Below are 16308 nucleotides of genomic sequence, written 5' to 3' on the forward strand. Positions count from 1 at the left end.
GTATAGGTCCTTTGAAGTCCTGGTGATGCTGGTGAAGGCATCTTGGCTTCGGCAGGTTGGTGTGTGTCTGCCTGTCTGTGTGCCTGCTGTACAGGCTGGTGAGGTGACAGACAGACAGGCTGGTGACAGGCAGACAGGTTGTTGTGTGTCTGCCTGTCTGTGCCTGCTGTACAGGCTGAAGGAAGTTCTGCACAGCAAGTGTAGACAGGCAGACACACGACAACTCCCTCGGCCACACGAAGCTCTCGTCGCTTTTTCCAAGAGTCCTTAATCACAAGTTAACAAACATTGTAGTCAATTATTCAACGAGAAAACATAATTTAAAACAAAGTGTAAAAGACAAAATCTCTTCCCCGCCCGCATCGGGTGCACAACACATTTTTATAACACAGGATAACTGGCTTATCCCAAATGACGGGTTGATGAGTCAGTGACTCTGCTCCACACCACAGGTGACAGGGCAGTTTACGCTTTGTGGCCGTTCTTCTACATTACTATTTCCCAAACACTGGGTTGCTGAGTTTTGAATTATTACTATTTCAAACATTTTCAAAAAAATATTCTTTCTTGAATGAAAAAACTAAATTCAATGATTTATTTTTCAGTAATTTCATTATTTAAGAAATAAAACAAAAATAAAAAAAAATCCATAAATTAGAAAACAAATGTTTAAAAAGTACTGAAAATAGCGGATCTACAAGCTTGTAGATCAGCTATTTTCACTAGTTTGGGTCCCGGGGAGACATACAATTTCTCTTTTAGGTCACGGGCAAAAATGTTTTGGAACCACTGTTCTATATCACTGCGTTCACACCATAGACTGTAAAAAAATAGGTTCACACTGCCAGCTATACAAAGCCACCATTCATATTCAATGGATTATATTGTCCTCGCTCGACGGACACGTTTGGCACAGACGAGCGTGTTGATCAACACTTCAACAGTGACTCTGCGTCGCTTTGTAGCTTTGCATCTTTGCATCTTTGCATCGTTGCACCTTTGCATCTTTTGTAGCTGCCAGTGTGAATGCCAGCCCTAAAAATGACCCTAAAAATCTTCAACTACCACTTCTCTTGAGAGGACCTGGAAAATGGTCCTCACAATGTTTATTTCTCAGATTATACTATACTTGTCGGTGTGTACACACCGACAGCATGCGCCTGTGGCCCTTAACATGACAATGCCGTTTGTACACTACTGTATGTTGTATAGGAACCTTTGAGTATTGTCTTGTCATTCACCCATTTATTTCCATTGCTTTGTCTTTTTAGTCCCAACGCCCCCCCTCCATCTGTCTGTCTGTCTGTCTGTCTGTCTGTCTGTCTGTCTGTCTGTCTGTCTGTCTGTCTGTCTGTCTGTCTGTCTGTCTGTCTGTCTGTCTGTCTGTCTGTCTGTCTGTCTGTCTGTCTGTCTGTCTGTCTGTCTGTCTGTCTGTCTGTCTGTCTGTCTGTCTGTCTGTCTGTCTGTCTGTCTGTCTGTCCACCTCTTTCCAGTGGGAGTTGAGGCATTTGCTTCTCTTTTGCAAATCTGGAACTGTCCCAAATGCAACCCCAAATGTTCACTCACAGACACAAAAAATAAATGAAAGCAGACAGCACATGGACTGCACATTAAAAACCCTTAGTGTTCTTTTGACTCAGAAGAGAGTGCAAATGGAACCACATGGACCCGTGCAATGCATTGGTTTTTACAGATTGTCATTTGATACGTTAGTGTGGTGGTGTAGGAAATTATAGACTCCATTGGCTTCGCCTTGTATATTTCTGTTTTTCGCTCCTTGAACTTTCTATAGCCGCACGCACGCACGCACGCACGCACGCACGCACGCACGCACGCACGCACGCACGCACGCACAAACGCACGCACAAACGCACAAACACACACACACACACACACACACACACACACACATGCAACCTCCTCCCTCGCTCTCTTGGTGTGGTTGGCAGTTCCTCTGGAACTGCGTGCATTCTTGGCAGGAAAATCACAAGTTTTTAATCCAAACATCAGCCTCCAATGTTTCAGTGGGGAGAAACCCCTCTATTAAATACCCCCCCCTCCCCTACCAGTCTGTCTCTGAACCTTACACCGCCTCATAACCAATTCCATTCCATCCATTCAGCATTTCAAACCCATACTATCCGTTATCTTGTACTAATATTGAGCTAATGCCTTCCTCCAAAAGAAAGAAATCCAAATGAAATGACCACAATCACATTCTACCAGTTGTACTACTCATAATAACTCCTCGATTCAGACTTTACGAACAACTTGACCCATAATCCAAACAACTTCAGCCTATACGTCATTATGCACCGTGGGGGAGTGAGTTTGTCGGGTGGGTGGGTTGGGGGTGGGGGGGGGGGGGTTGTTTAGCTGTGTTGGTTTATTGTACCATCTGCGGAAATACTTTTTTCTTACAGGCCTTTATTGTGCCATCATTTGGCGCTGTGACAGTGAGACACCGGTCTACTATGGCCACCTACTGGTATAACTGGACTAAGATGTGTCTCACTCTGCTCTACTTTTGATGCTTTTGTGTGGCAGTACAAGTTGGGCATTAATTTACCCCAAAAAAGGCACTATATGGAGATAGGAGGTTTTCTACCAGACACCAACCATATTATTCACTATATGGAGTCAGGAGGTTTTCTGCCAGACACCAACCATATTATTCACTATATGGAGATAGGAGGTTTTCTGCCAGACACCAACCATATTATTCACTATATGGAGATAGGAGGTTTTCTGCCAGACACCAACCATATTATTCACTATATGGAGTCAGGAGGTTTTCTGCCAGACACCAACCATATTATTCACTATATGGAGTTAGGAGGTTTCTGCCAGACACCAACCATATTATTCACTATATGGAGTTAGGAGGTTTTCTGCCAGACACCAACCATATTATTCTCCCTCCTCTTGATTGACTGATTCCTTTTGGCCTGTTTCTGATTCAGCCACACTGGCTCCCAGTGGTGGAAAGTATACTAAGTAGATTTACTTAAGTACAATTTTACAGTACTTTTACTTTACTTGAGTATTTCCAAATTGCAATACTTTTACTTCTACTCCACTACATCTCGGATCCAAATATTGTACTTTTACACCATTACATTTATTTGCAAACTTTTAGTTTCTAGTGACTTTATATATTTTCATTATACAAAACATACATTAACCACTTCAGCCCTATATACGTACATTTCGGCTATTTGAAAATAGCCGATCTACAAGCTCACAATGCGCCGCGATGTGACGCATTGTGAGCTTGTAGATCTGCTATTTTCTAAAGATTTTGAAAACTTGAAATCCGGACATTCTGCATAATGAGTACTTTTACTTTTGGTACTTTAAGTACTTTTCTCCTTTTATTCCTCATTTTGAATTCTGGACTTTTACTTGTAATGGAGTATTTCTATATTGCAGTATATTGATGCTTTTACTTGAGTAAAACATTTAAGTACTTTTTCCACCACTGCTTGCTCCTCCCCCTCCTGCGGACCACATCTTCATCAGCATGCCAGGCTAAGCAGCCTAGTGCACACACAAATACGCACGCACGCACGCACGCACGCACGCTCGCACGCACGCACGCACGCATGCTCGCTCACTCACTCGCCTCTTATACAATAAATTATGGGAGTGGACTAGTTTTACGAGGTCGTTACAGCGCCTTTGGCTTTAGGTTTAGGTCTTTACACACAGCAATTTGTCCCCCCAAAAAAATCCTGCCGTTAAGATTGTCATAGGGGGAATCTGTGAAATTATAAATGTATATATTTACAGATAATTATGTTTATTCCACATGAGAGTTTAGAAGATTTAGTGATGACGATACAGACGTAGAATACGGATGCCTAGCAGTACAGAACATTAAAAAAAGTCAAACAACAAACAAAAATGAATTTCTGAGGAGGGCGAGGAGCAAGGGAGCAAACATAAAAAATAAAAAATAAAAAGAAACAACACATCTTTGAATGCCTGCACGTGAGTCCACGGGCAGAAAGACACAGACAGGACACAGAGACAGACAGACGGACAGACGGACAGACGGACAGACGGACAGACGGACAGTAGAGGGTCCATGCCCAGTCTAACCAATGTGCAGACTACTGTACACCAGTATGACAATGAACAGGTAGTCTGAACACTGGGCAGACGGAACCGGAGTCCAGTCCAGGAGAACAGAACCGGGCCTTTGCGGTCCGCGTGACTCCTCCGCAGTCTCCGGGATCCGTTGGCTTCGCCACGGGGCTCACCGACCACCAACCTTCCCTTCGTCCCCTTCTCTGTTTTGGCACCGAGGAGTTTGGGATCCCCCCTCTCTCTCTTGTCGAACCCCACCCCCCTCCACCCCCCCCCTACACCCACCACCCCGAAACTTTGCCTCCCTGGTCCAGCGTCGCTGGGTCCAAACCCCAGACACCCCCCACCCCCTCCCCCCTCTCACCCCGACCCGTCTGCTCGACCCCGTCTCGTCTCGTCTTCTTCGTGTTGCGTTTGTTGACCTGTTTGTTCTGTCGTGGCCCGGCGCGGCGTCTCGGGGGTGGGGTGGGGAGGGGCACCCTGTCCTCGTCTGCTCGCCGCGTCCGCCGCGCTCACGCCGGCCATGTAGAGTATCCAGCCTTGACGTGGCACATTCGCGCTCAGACGACCGGGACTGACTGGCTTGTGCGTTCAGGGAGGGGATGTTACAAAAAAGAGGGAGAGAGAGGGAGGGGAGGGAGAGGGGGTGACAGAGAGGAGGGAAAAAGTGAGTGAGAAAGAGAGGGAAGGAGAGAGAGAAAGAGAGAGAGAGAGAGAGAGAGAGAGAGGAAGAGGGAGGGACCCGTGTGACCATATATGGCTGGCGGTGACCCCTTGGGGAATACAGCATGGAGAAAGGTCTTGAGCGCTTTGCCTTTCTCCTTTGACTCCTCATGCCTCTGTTTCCTTACCTGGCGGCCGTCCGCCATCACTGTCCAAGGCGTCCTGGACCCGGTGGGGGGGAGGGGGGGTTCAAGGTTTTAGTTGTGGAACTTTAGAGAAATCCAGCAGCTCTCACGTCTGTCTTCTATAGAGTAGCCTTTTTCTTCCTCCGTCTCTCGTCTCTGTAACTTCTACGCTCTCCCACTTTCTTGGTGCTCTGTGTGCTGCTAAGCACTACCAGATGTGGAGACTTAACGCCAGGCTGTCATTTAATCTCTCTCTCTCTCTCTCTCTCTCTCTCTCTCGCAAAAAAAATCAGGCAGGCAGGAAGTGGGCCCCTCTGGAATGGAAAGAAAAAATATTGAAGAAATAAAGAGGGGGAGGGATAAAAGAGAGGAAAGGAGAGAGAGAGAGAGAGAGAGAGAGAGAGAGAGATGGGGTCTAGGATGGAGTGTTAAGGGGTCGAACCCCCTATGAGTTCTCCTTCATCTCGCTGAACTCGCTGAACTTCCTCACGCACACACACTGAATATCTGTCACACAGACCCCCAATTCCACCTAGAGAGCCCCCCCCCCTCCCGCCCTCCACCCTCAAGATGAGCGTTGGCGCTTGGGCAGCGTCAACCTTCTCTCGGGACCCCCTGTTTCTGGATGTCTGCATCTTGGACCCCCCCATTCTCTCCCTGTGTCTGCCGTATAGCCAGAGAGTTGCCTCAGTCACCAGGCCCCTGGCCCTCCCTAACAAAACCTGTGAAGAACGACTGCGTCTTGACCCACACTGTAATGACTTCCACATGTGCTCTCTCTCTCTCTCTCTCTCTCTCTCTTTCCTCTCCCTCCCTTTCTCCAAACCTCACCCCCCCTTTACCTCCCAGTTTCTTTCCTCCCCCCATTCCTCCTCCCGTGTGTCACCCACCCCCTCCTCCTCACGCCCCCACCAACCACGCAAGCCCTCCCCCCACATCTATCCCATCTACCCCTCTTTTCTTTTTCCCTCCGTCCATACATATCTCCCCGCATTACCCCTCTTCCTCTTTTAACACCCCCTCACCCTCGACCCGCATAAACCCCTTCAGACTTTACTTTATTTAACACTTGTCCCACAGCACAACATCTCCAAGCCTACAATAAAATGAAAGTGAAAAATAAACACGGGAGAGAGTGCAAAAAACTGAAAACATTCTTTTTGATTTTATGGGATTTTGCAATTACCTTGTGAATAGATATATATCTAGACTTTAGTGCAATACCACTTGTATACCGCGATAATAACGCATTTGACTGGACAATTGAAACACTTTTTGTCTTTTTTCATCAGTTTGATTCTTAACCTGAATAATAAAGCTGCATACTGTACATGTGTTCAGTGCATCATCTTCTGTTCCTGTCGTCATTCACAGGAGAAGGAGAAGAAATACATGCTCCCCCTGGACAACCTGAAGGTGCGCGACATCGAGAAGAGCTTCATGTCCAGCAAGCACATCTTCTCCATTTTCAACACAGAGTCCAGGTCAGTCGAGTGACCTGAGTCATTATTTGCAATTTAGGCATTCAGCAGATGCTGTTATTCAGAGTGTAAATAGAATGCAGAGAGAACAGTGCAGTGCCTAAAGGAACTAGGATACCAGGTCAACATTAAACCTAGTATGTATTTAAACAACGTGCTATTTAACTCATTTAATGCCAGAGTTTCTCTAGAACAGTCTGCACACGCTGAAATGAAATGACGTATATAGGCTACAGTATGTGTCAGGTAAACAATTAACCTAGTATCTGTCTACACAGATATATATAGAATAGCTATATAGAATAGCAGGTAAACAACGATTGATTGATTGATTGATTTATTGATTGATTCATTCATTCATCCATTGAATACTTTAATAGACAGAAATGTAAACAGCACAGAGTATAGCCAGACACTTTGTCTAAAAGGATAGCACCAAAAAAGTCCTTGCAGCCTTCTTGTTTCCATTCTAGCATTTGTCGCAACAACATGCTATCTAAAATCCCATTTTTAACATTTTGTGGTCGAGAAAAACAAATCTATGATTATACATTATACATTCATGCTTCGTCATACACGGTGGTGTCCCGCGTCGCACAGCGACGCTCCGTGAGCTTGTAGATGGGACGTTTATTTGGCTATTGTAGTGCTTTGCGTTTTTTTCTTTTTTCCTTTTGTTCCGTTCTCACTAGACCACTGAGTAGCTTTGCAGCTCATGTGTGTCTGCTACCACCGCGAGCCAGCACACATCTCTCTAGGCAGCAATCACATACAGTAGAGGGGGTTAAAGGGTTTGAGGCACGCACTGCACAAATCCTCGGGGCTCATTGAACTCAAATGGAACCAAATGGACCTGTGTGGGTCCATTTGGTTCCATTTCAATTAAATGAGCACTGAGGATTCTTTAGCTGTGTGTATGCCGAAGGAAATGTGTTTTGGGTTATGCGTGTGTGTGCGTGTGTGTGCGCGTGTGTGTGTGCGTGCGTGTGTGTGTGTGTGTGTGTGTGTGTGTGTGTGTGTGTGTGTGTGTGTGCGCGTGTGCATGTGTGTGTGTGCGTGCGTGTCTGTGCGTGCGTGCGTGCGTGCGTGCGTGCGTGCGTGCGTGCGTGCGTGCGTGCGTGCGTGCGTGCGTGCGTGCGTGTGTCTGTGTGTGTGGTATGTATTGTCTGCAAATGTATGTTTCTTTTATGTGGATGTGTACGTGAATGTCTGTGTTCCTGCTCTGCAATGTATGGTTTCATTCAAGCTTTCCACAGAGGAGTCATATAGTCTCTGACACGCTTATGTTTTTATTTAAAAAAAGATTGGTAAAACCATATCTTCTTTCGTTGTTTTAAATTGAAAACGTCACATGAACGAATAACATTTAGAAAATATAATGGAAGTTAAGAGGTTTGCTAATACATTAATTAATTACAATAAAACATTTTATTGATTGATTTTACAATGTACTGCATTGTACAGGCGTTGTTAGCCAGAGCGACTTACACGTGTGAAAACAATTTGATGCTTCATTGAATAGGATACCAGCCAGGTAAATGTATCGCATTTAAAACAAGATGAAAATGTCTGTGACTTTTTAACCGTGCAATTGTGCTCATCCAATATTGACTCAATCATGCAATGGCCTTGGAGACAATGCAAACAAACAAATAATAATATTTAACCTATAAATAACGTAATTGATGGGGAAATGGTCTTGGTTTTTCTACAATATAATGACTGAGGCTGTAAACAGTTTATGTATTGATGCCTGTATGATCCTTTAAAAGGATTAAAGGATGTCCTATTCGTAGAATCTATTGTGTACAGTGTGTTCAACAGCGACACAGATCTCTCTACCATGTTAATTAGTGTACACTACGGCAGTGGGTCTCACAGTGGGGTCCGGGGACCCCCATGGGTCCACCCCCATGGGTCCACTACGGCAGTGGGTCTCACAGTGGGGTCCGGGGACCCCCATGGGTCCACTACGGCAGTGGGTCTCACGGTGGGGTCCGGGGACCCCCATGGGTCCACTACGGCAGTGGGTCTCACGGTGGGGTCCGGGGACCCCCATGGGTCCACTACGGCAGTGGGTCTCACGGTGGGGTCCGGGGACCCCCATGGGTACACTACGGCAGTGGGTCTCACGGTGGGGTCCGGGGACCCCCATGGGTCTACTACGGCAGTGAGTCTCACGGTGGGGTCCGGGGACCCCCATGGGTCCACTACGGCAGGGGGTCTCACGGTGGGGTCCGGGGACCCCCATGGGTCCACTACGGCAGTGGGTCTCACGGTGGGGTCTCACGGTGGGGTCCGGGGACCCCCATGGGTCCACTACGGCAGTGGGTCTCACGGTGGGGTCCGGGGACCCCAATGGGTCCACTACGGCAGTGGGTCTCACGGTGGGGTCCGGGGTTGGTTGGTTTGGCCAGGTTTGTCCCCGTTTTCAAGCTGGGTGTACCGATTCCTCCTTAACATTAAAATGTCCCACATTCACTACCAAATTAAATTGTCCTGGTTTTTACCACAATTAAAATAGTGCTTGTTTTGAGTACTTTTATAGGTGGTTATTATGTTCTGTTCTATTAAAAAGCGCAATCACTAGGTGCGTTAAGTGGTAAAATAATTGTCTTTCACAGTACTTTCAGTAAATCAGCCCATACCTGCAAGATGTGTGTGTGTGAGTGCGTGCGTGCGTGCGTGCGTGCGTGCGTGCGTGCGTGCGTGCGTGTATGTGGATTAAATTAATCCACATACATGCATCTTTAAACATCCAAATTGTTTCTACATATATACAGTAACATGATTATTATTGTAGAATTATACTAAAGAATTAATCCTTGGTTCTAAGGGCATTGCTGAATATTAAGAATTGCAATATTTACTTTCTGTGGTAGTAATTGACCCAGCAAGATCAAAAGCGTTCTTCTAACTCTCAACAGTGAACAAGGAAAGACGCATGCTTTAATCTGCCCCAGACAAATGGAACAAACTCCAGGACTCTCTGAAACTGGATCAATTGGTGTCTAGAGACATTTGGGGTACTACTTGAGGATAGGACTGCACCTGCTTTGCGTAGTAGTCCTTATGTGTATCTGCATCATGATATGTTTTAAATGTTGGTCATTATATTGCACTTTATTTAAAATGTTATTGTTTTTTGTATGTTGTACTTAGGGCGTCCTTGAAAAAGAGAGCTATAGCTCTTAGTGGTCTTCCCTGAATAAATAAAGGTCAATACATAAATTCCCACTTGTGCAGTCAGTGTGGTTCAGTGTTAAAAATAGCACAACCACAACCTCACAACACGTCACATCACCCCCCGTTGTGAGAATGAAGCATGAACAGTGCAATGAGATGTTGTTGTGTGGTGCGTTGTGGTTTTCAGGAACGTGTACAAGGACAATCGCACGCTGGAGTTGGCCTGTGACACTCAGGATGACGTGGACAGCTGGAAGTCGTCTCTGCTGCGTGCCGGGGTCTACCCGGAGAAGAATGTTTCGGTCAGTAGATATAACGACTTGGACTGTATGTCATAGCAGCACGTTGTCCAGTGGTGGGAAACGTACTCGCACGATTTTACTCATGAAGTGAAAGTATCGAATACTGAAAAAGTCCGGAATTCAAAATGTACTCGAGCGAAAGTATAAAAGTAGTCTATTGATATCAAAATGTACTTAAAGTACCAAAAGTAGACATTTCTCATAAAATGCAGAATGTCCCATTGAACAACTTTTCAAATGTATGAAATGTATAAAAAGATCTTTTGAAAGTGGACGATCTACAAGCTCAAAAGGCGTCGCATGGCGACACATTGTACATTGGCTATTTTCAAATGTCCAAAATGTAAATAGGGTTGAAGTGGTTAATGTATGTTTTGTAAGAGTAATCAAGTCACTATTAATTCAAATTTTCTAATAATTGTAGTTGACTAAAAGTATAATATTTGCCTCTGAGATGTGGTGGAGTAGAAGTAGAAGTACTGAAATTGGAAATATTGTACTTAACTACAGTACTTGAGTAAATGTACTTACCGTTAGTTACTTTACACCACTGACCATGTCTCACAATGTACACAGTCAAATCCTCCAACGTTATCTTAAAGCTGCACTAAGTACATTTCTTTAGTGAATACAATTAGTTGTTTTGTCCAATCTGTAGAGTATGTTAATTAATAGGCTACAATATAACAATATAACTTGTACATAACTTGAGGTGGTTGTACTTCTGTCTCCCTGCTGTTCTATTGAGACATTTAGATTCAGTAAAAGGTTTTTGACATGATCAAAGATGTATCACCTGGCGCAGTGAGCAAGCAGGGCAGCAGGCAGGCTCTATTAGCTCAATGGTAAACATTTCAGCACTAAACCAGGTTCAAATCTGGGGTAGAAGAGGAAAGTTACATCAGCAGCTGTAATTTAACACTCACTATTTTACTGCTTTACAAGCAATAAAACCCAAATGTGTAAAAATCCATAAAAGCAGTAATGTGCATGGCATAAACAAATACTATGCAGTAGGTAGTATAGTAGACAATAGAGGGTATGCGCATGCTTAAAGTGAATGGCACATTGAGTGGCAAATCGAGTGGCAAAGCAACATGCAAAGTGAGTTTAACATTGTTTAATGTTGTTTAATGCAATCAAATAGGACCTTTCTGTTTGGATGCATGGGTTGTCAAGGCCAGAAAGTAGTTTTTTGCCACTCAGTGGGCATTCCTGCACAACTTCCGGCCGGGTTTGATGATGACGTCACTCGCATACCCTCTATACGCACAATGAATCACTAAACAAATACATAAATAAACTAGAAAAAGTGCCCTTCCGGGCACAGGTCTCCACCAGGAGGATAGGACTGTGTGAGATGTTTGGCAAAATGTTTAGGAGTAATATAAACATGTTTGTTTGTTTGTTTGTTTTTTGCAACAATGTTCTTTTGTTGAGGAAATGCAGAGCCAGATCACTCATAGCATCTCCGAGGATAGAATTCTGGATGAGCAGGACATGTGCAGCATTTTGAACAAAACGGGCCACTCCTGAAAACTTTGGAAGGCAATGTTAGCCAATCAGTGTAGAATCTGAGAAATTGTTCACATGACTACAGAGATCATGTGTACCGATTTGCGTGAGATTTGGATGAAATCTGTGCGACTAACATAAGCAATGTGTTTTGCAGAAATCGGCCTCATGGTGGCGCTATAACCGGTAGATGTGGAGGGATGCAGAGACAATGTTTTTCCATGGCCTCTAGGGAGTGCGCATACATAAGTTGTATACAGATCGATGCAGTTATAGCTAAAAACAGGAATTGGCCTGTTATAGCGCCACCATGAGGCTGATTTGGAAAAGAATGAGTGGCATGTCGTCCTCGGCCTAGTGGAAATGTGCGTGTATAATTTCACGGAAATTGCACACTGTGTTTGTGATTTGCGACATTGTGTTCGAAACGGACCAATCATGTGAGCTTTGGAAGCCAATGTTAGCCAATCAGGATGGAAGATGGGAAATGGTGCAGATCCGTGTTGATCACATGACTATGAAGATAGTGTATACCGAATTGTGTGATGTATGGATAAAATGTGTACGAGTAATCTACAGAAATGTGTTTTGCCTAAATCGGCCTCATGGTGGCGCTATAACAGGCCATTGAAGAATATTTGGGGCAGAGGTTCGTTGTTGGCATCCAGGGAGTGTGTGTGCAAAGTTTGGCATGGATCGGGCCAACGGTGCCGGAGATTAGCTGTTCACGGACGGACGGAAGGACGGAAGGAAGGAAGGAAGGACGGACACACACACACACGGACGGAGTGCAAAACATACTCTCTCCCCATGCCTTCGGCCTGGTGGAGACAAAAACATACAAAACACAACAACACGGGAACAAATGCAAACCAACTCAAACGAAAACAGAAGTTTATAAAAATGTGTTTTCAGTAGTTTCTAAGGAATAATAAATAAATGAAAACATAGCTGGTTAAATCAATCTGCTCAGGTTAGGTAGGTTGTTCTAAAGGCCTGATATAGTTGATGAATTATGATGATTCATTATTGATGCTGATTCATTTATTCCTTTAACTAAGTAATATTTTCTTTGTAAAACGCTATATTCTGATGGTAATCTTTGCTATAGATACAGTGTTTGTTCAATAACCGGGGTCTCCTACCCTTCTCTCCAGCTCTTTAATAAACAGAAAATACATTGTCAGGTGGGTTGCTAATTTCAGCCAATCAGGAGGGAGTACCCATTGATCAGCCTCAATTTTAGTGTTCAATTTATTTTATTTGCGTCATCACTACCAATTTAACGTTGTTTATCTTGTATCCTGTATGAGTTGTTCCCCCTGATTTTTTTTTAAAACAACAACAATACCACACAAATGTTAAGTCTTGTCTATTGACAACCACTGCAGTTCCAAACACAAAGCTACCTGTCGATATGCATAGATGTACCACAGTGTCCTCTGGTGGACAAATGTGCACACAGTGACTTACACAGATGTGCTGGCAAGACAGCCTCATCATCACATACTTATTATCATCATACTTATTATATATTTTTAGCCTCTTATGTTAGTATATGTTTCCTTCTTGTATCCATAACAACCTCCTTGTCAAACTGTATTTACAGATGCTGTTAACTATTAACGGTTACCAGGCAGAACCTTTAACTTGACAGAGAATTCAGTTTTGCCTGGGTGTTCCCTTCAAAAGCTTTACAGAAAGGTTCTATCTTCTAAATACCTCTGTCTGCACTCAAATACTGTAATGCAAAAAGCTCACACGTTGCGACGTGAAGCGTTGTGATGTGCTATTATTATTCAGTGGTGCACCGCACGGCACCATCGTACCATGAAGGATTTACCAGCCGTTAGTTAAGTCACAAGCATTACAAATCAGAGGACTTTTGCAGATTTTGCTGTAGAGTATGTTAATGCAATTGGGGTGGTTGTATTTTGCTCATGCATGTTCATTCTTTGCCTTTGTCTGACAGTAATGTTTGCCTGTGCTCCTCCAACAGATTACTGAGGGTGAGACTCATACCCAGCAGGATAACTTCTCCATGGACCCTCAGCTGGAGCGTAAAGTGGAGACCATCCGCAACCTGGTGGAGTCCTACATGGCCATCGTCAACAAATGCATCCGGGATCTCATGCCCAAGACCATTATGCACCTCATGATTAACAATGTGAGCATTTATGGCCAAGTATAAGGGTTAATACAATTTACAATAATGACCATGGTCGCCACTCCTTTGCTGTATTTGTCACTGTGTATTTGCACATACGGTGAAATGTGTCCTATGCATTTAACCCAGTAAGACCTGAGGCCAATTCTACAAATGTCTTCTAAATCCTAACAGTTTTCTGAAAAGCTTATGTTGCTTTATCAGTGGTGCTCAAACCTTTTCCAAACTTTTTCCTATGTATTTTGTCCCAGGGACCCCCAGAAGCAACGATTTGAGTTAGAAATGTTCGCTTTTAATGGAATATATATATTCCAAGATTTGCATTAATGGTCAAGATTTAAAAACAATTGCAGATCTACAATCTCATAGCACAGCATGAAGTGACGCGCTATGAGCTTGTATATCTCCTATATATGTTTTTTTATCATGACTCATATAGCCTACGTATATAGCTAAAATCTAAAACTAGAAATGCACTCTGTCGAGGTGCCGATCGCAGAGCGCGCAAGTAATGTCACAGATGCTTACCCAGTTGTAATGGATTAACCCATCCTAAGTTTCAGGAACAGTGTTGATACGTAATTGTTCCGACTTCTATTTCATGTGCTATCTTTCTCGGCCACCAGGTGAAGGAATTCATCAACGCAGAGCTGCTGGCCCAGCTTTACTCTGCAGGGGACCAGGCCACACTGATGGACGAGTCCCAGGACCAGGCCCAGCGGAGGGACGAGGTGCTGAGGACCCACCATGCCCTGAAGGAGGCCCTGGCTATCATAGGAGACATCTCCACCACCACCATCACCACCCCAATGCCACCACCCGTCGATAGCTCCTGGATGGGAGGCAGCGGAGGCCGCAGGTACACAAACCACTGTATCTGTCTGTGCGCGCGCTCGCGCGCGCGCGTGTGTGTGTGTGTGTGTGTGTGTGTGTGTGTGTGTGTGTGTGTGTGTGTGTGTGTGTGTGTGTGTGTGTGTGTGTGTGTGTGTGTGTGTGTGTGTGTGAGAGAGAGAGAAGTTAAGGTTTAAGTGTCTTGTTCAGGGACACCTCGACACATTTCAGAGATCGTAAATCGAACCTGGGAATCAGACCTATGCATTGTCATCTATAATAACACATGCTATCAACTACTGCTATATTAACAGGTTGACTGCGGACCATTTACGGCCGTCTTTCAGGCTAGACTGCCTACGTTTAAAGTTACCTTTAAACAGCCACTGCACACGTACTGCTGAGTTGCTTGTCATGAAAATCCACTTTAAAACGGTGTAATGGCTTGTTGTAGTGTAGAAACGTATTCCATAGCGGCGATCACAACAACAGACCGGGCACTTAACGGCTTCCTCCTCCGGCAGTTTCTCCATTGTAAACAATAGGGACTCAATTTCCCTTAAGGGACACGGTTGAACTTTTATTGTGTAGTTGTTAGTTAAACTACATTGCGCTACACGACACGTACATACTACAGGTACGCTCTTGTCTACTGTTACGGTATTCCCTCCCTACCCAATATTCTAATGTAATCTAATCTACTCCCCAGGTCTCCCCCAGCCAGCCCAACTGCACCCAGGAGGATGTCCTCAGGCCAGCGCCCAGGCCCCCGAGGGGCCCCTCCACCCCCAAACCGCCCAGGACCCCTGGGGCCATTCAATAACACTGCTGAAAGCCCTCAGGCTCCCAGCCGCCCTAACAGGGCCCCGCCGAGCATCCCCAGGTGAGAACAAGCTTCAGCATGTGTCACATCACACCTCAGCAGGTGAGTGCTGTGTGTGGTGGTGCTTGTTCATAACAGTGTGCTCATGATCAGTGGTGGTGGGCAGTAATGAAGTACCTATACCTAACTTGAGTACCCTACTTAATTAACACATTTTAGTATCTGTACCTTACTTGAGTATTTGAATTGTGGATACTTGGATTGAAATACACACACAAAACGCTATTATTGATATTTGTTTGACGTTTTTGGAGAATCTTTGAACTTTTTGGAAAATGTCTACCAGGGTTGAATACTTTGTCCACCACTGGTCATAATTCACTGAAGTAGGAAGATAAACTCTCATCTCTTTGTAGCACTCTTCTCTGTATGACTTTGTATGACTATGTACTGTCTTTCATATTTATCTTTGCTGTCTATGCTTTATACCTTTTAACCCTGTGTGAAGAGTAAGACTAATTTGCTCTCTCTTCTCTTCTCTTCTCTTCTCTTCTCTTCTCTTCTCTTCTCTTCTCTTCTCTTCTCTTCTCTTCTCTTCTCTTCTCTTCTCTTCTCTTCTCTTCTCTTCTCTTCTCTTCTCCACTCTTCACTTCTGTCAACACCGTCACTCGTGCTCTGCGACAGCCGACGCCCCCCTCCTTCCCCAACAAGACAAGGGCCGTAATCATTCCAAAGGATTCTGGTTCATATCTGGCGGACTCACTAGGGCTCCATTCCACTCTCACCCCTCGACCCTTTCTCTCTCCGTATCAAATCCATTTCTTCTCTCTATAGCCATGACTGTGCTCTACTGGCATTTTCCTAGTGGAGCCCCTGAACGCTTTCCGCCAGGTGACCATGTCCATGTATCTATATGTACAGTGCGGTGCTTGTCTTGTGGTGTAACCCGTATGTGCACTCGTTGCTTCGCCTGTGCTCTAGGTTTGCTTAGCAGATTCACTCCCTGACTTCCCTCCTGGAACCCAACCTTCTCCAAACAGTGGTGGAAGAAGATTAAATACAA

The 16308-nt window shown here is 44.7% G+C and overlaps 1 protein-coding gene across 1 annotated transcript in view; it reads left to right on the plus strand.

Moving 5' to 3' along the window:
• The window catches only part of dnm3b (dynamin 3b), a 43402-nt gene extending 27388 nt beyond the window's left edge, over window positions 1-16014 (plus strand). The window contains exons 15-20 of the mRNA XM_079488767.1: window positions 6315-6424; window positions 9795-9909; window positions 13424-13591; window positions 14218-14450; window positions 15132-15305; window positions 15930-16014. Of these exons, the coding sequence (XP_079344893.1) occupies window positions 6315-6424; window positions 9795-9909; window positions 13424-13591; window positions 14218-14450; window positions 15132-15305; window positions 15930-15969 (840 nt within the window). The 3' untranslated portion in view covers window positions 15970-16014. The remainder of the gene's footprint in view (window positions 1-6314; window positions 6425-9794; window positions 9910-13423; window positions 13592-14217; window positions 14451-15131; window positions 15306-15929) is intronic.
• The last annotated feature ends 294 nt before the right edge of the window (window positions 16015-16308 follow it).

Source organism: Electrona antarctica (genome assembly GCF_951216825.1).
Source record: "Electrona antarctica genome assembly, chromosome: 19".
Lineage (NCBI taxonomy): Eukaryota > Metazoa > Chordata > Actinopteri > Myctophiformes > Myctophidae > Electrona > Electrona antarctica.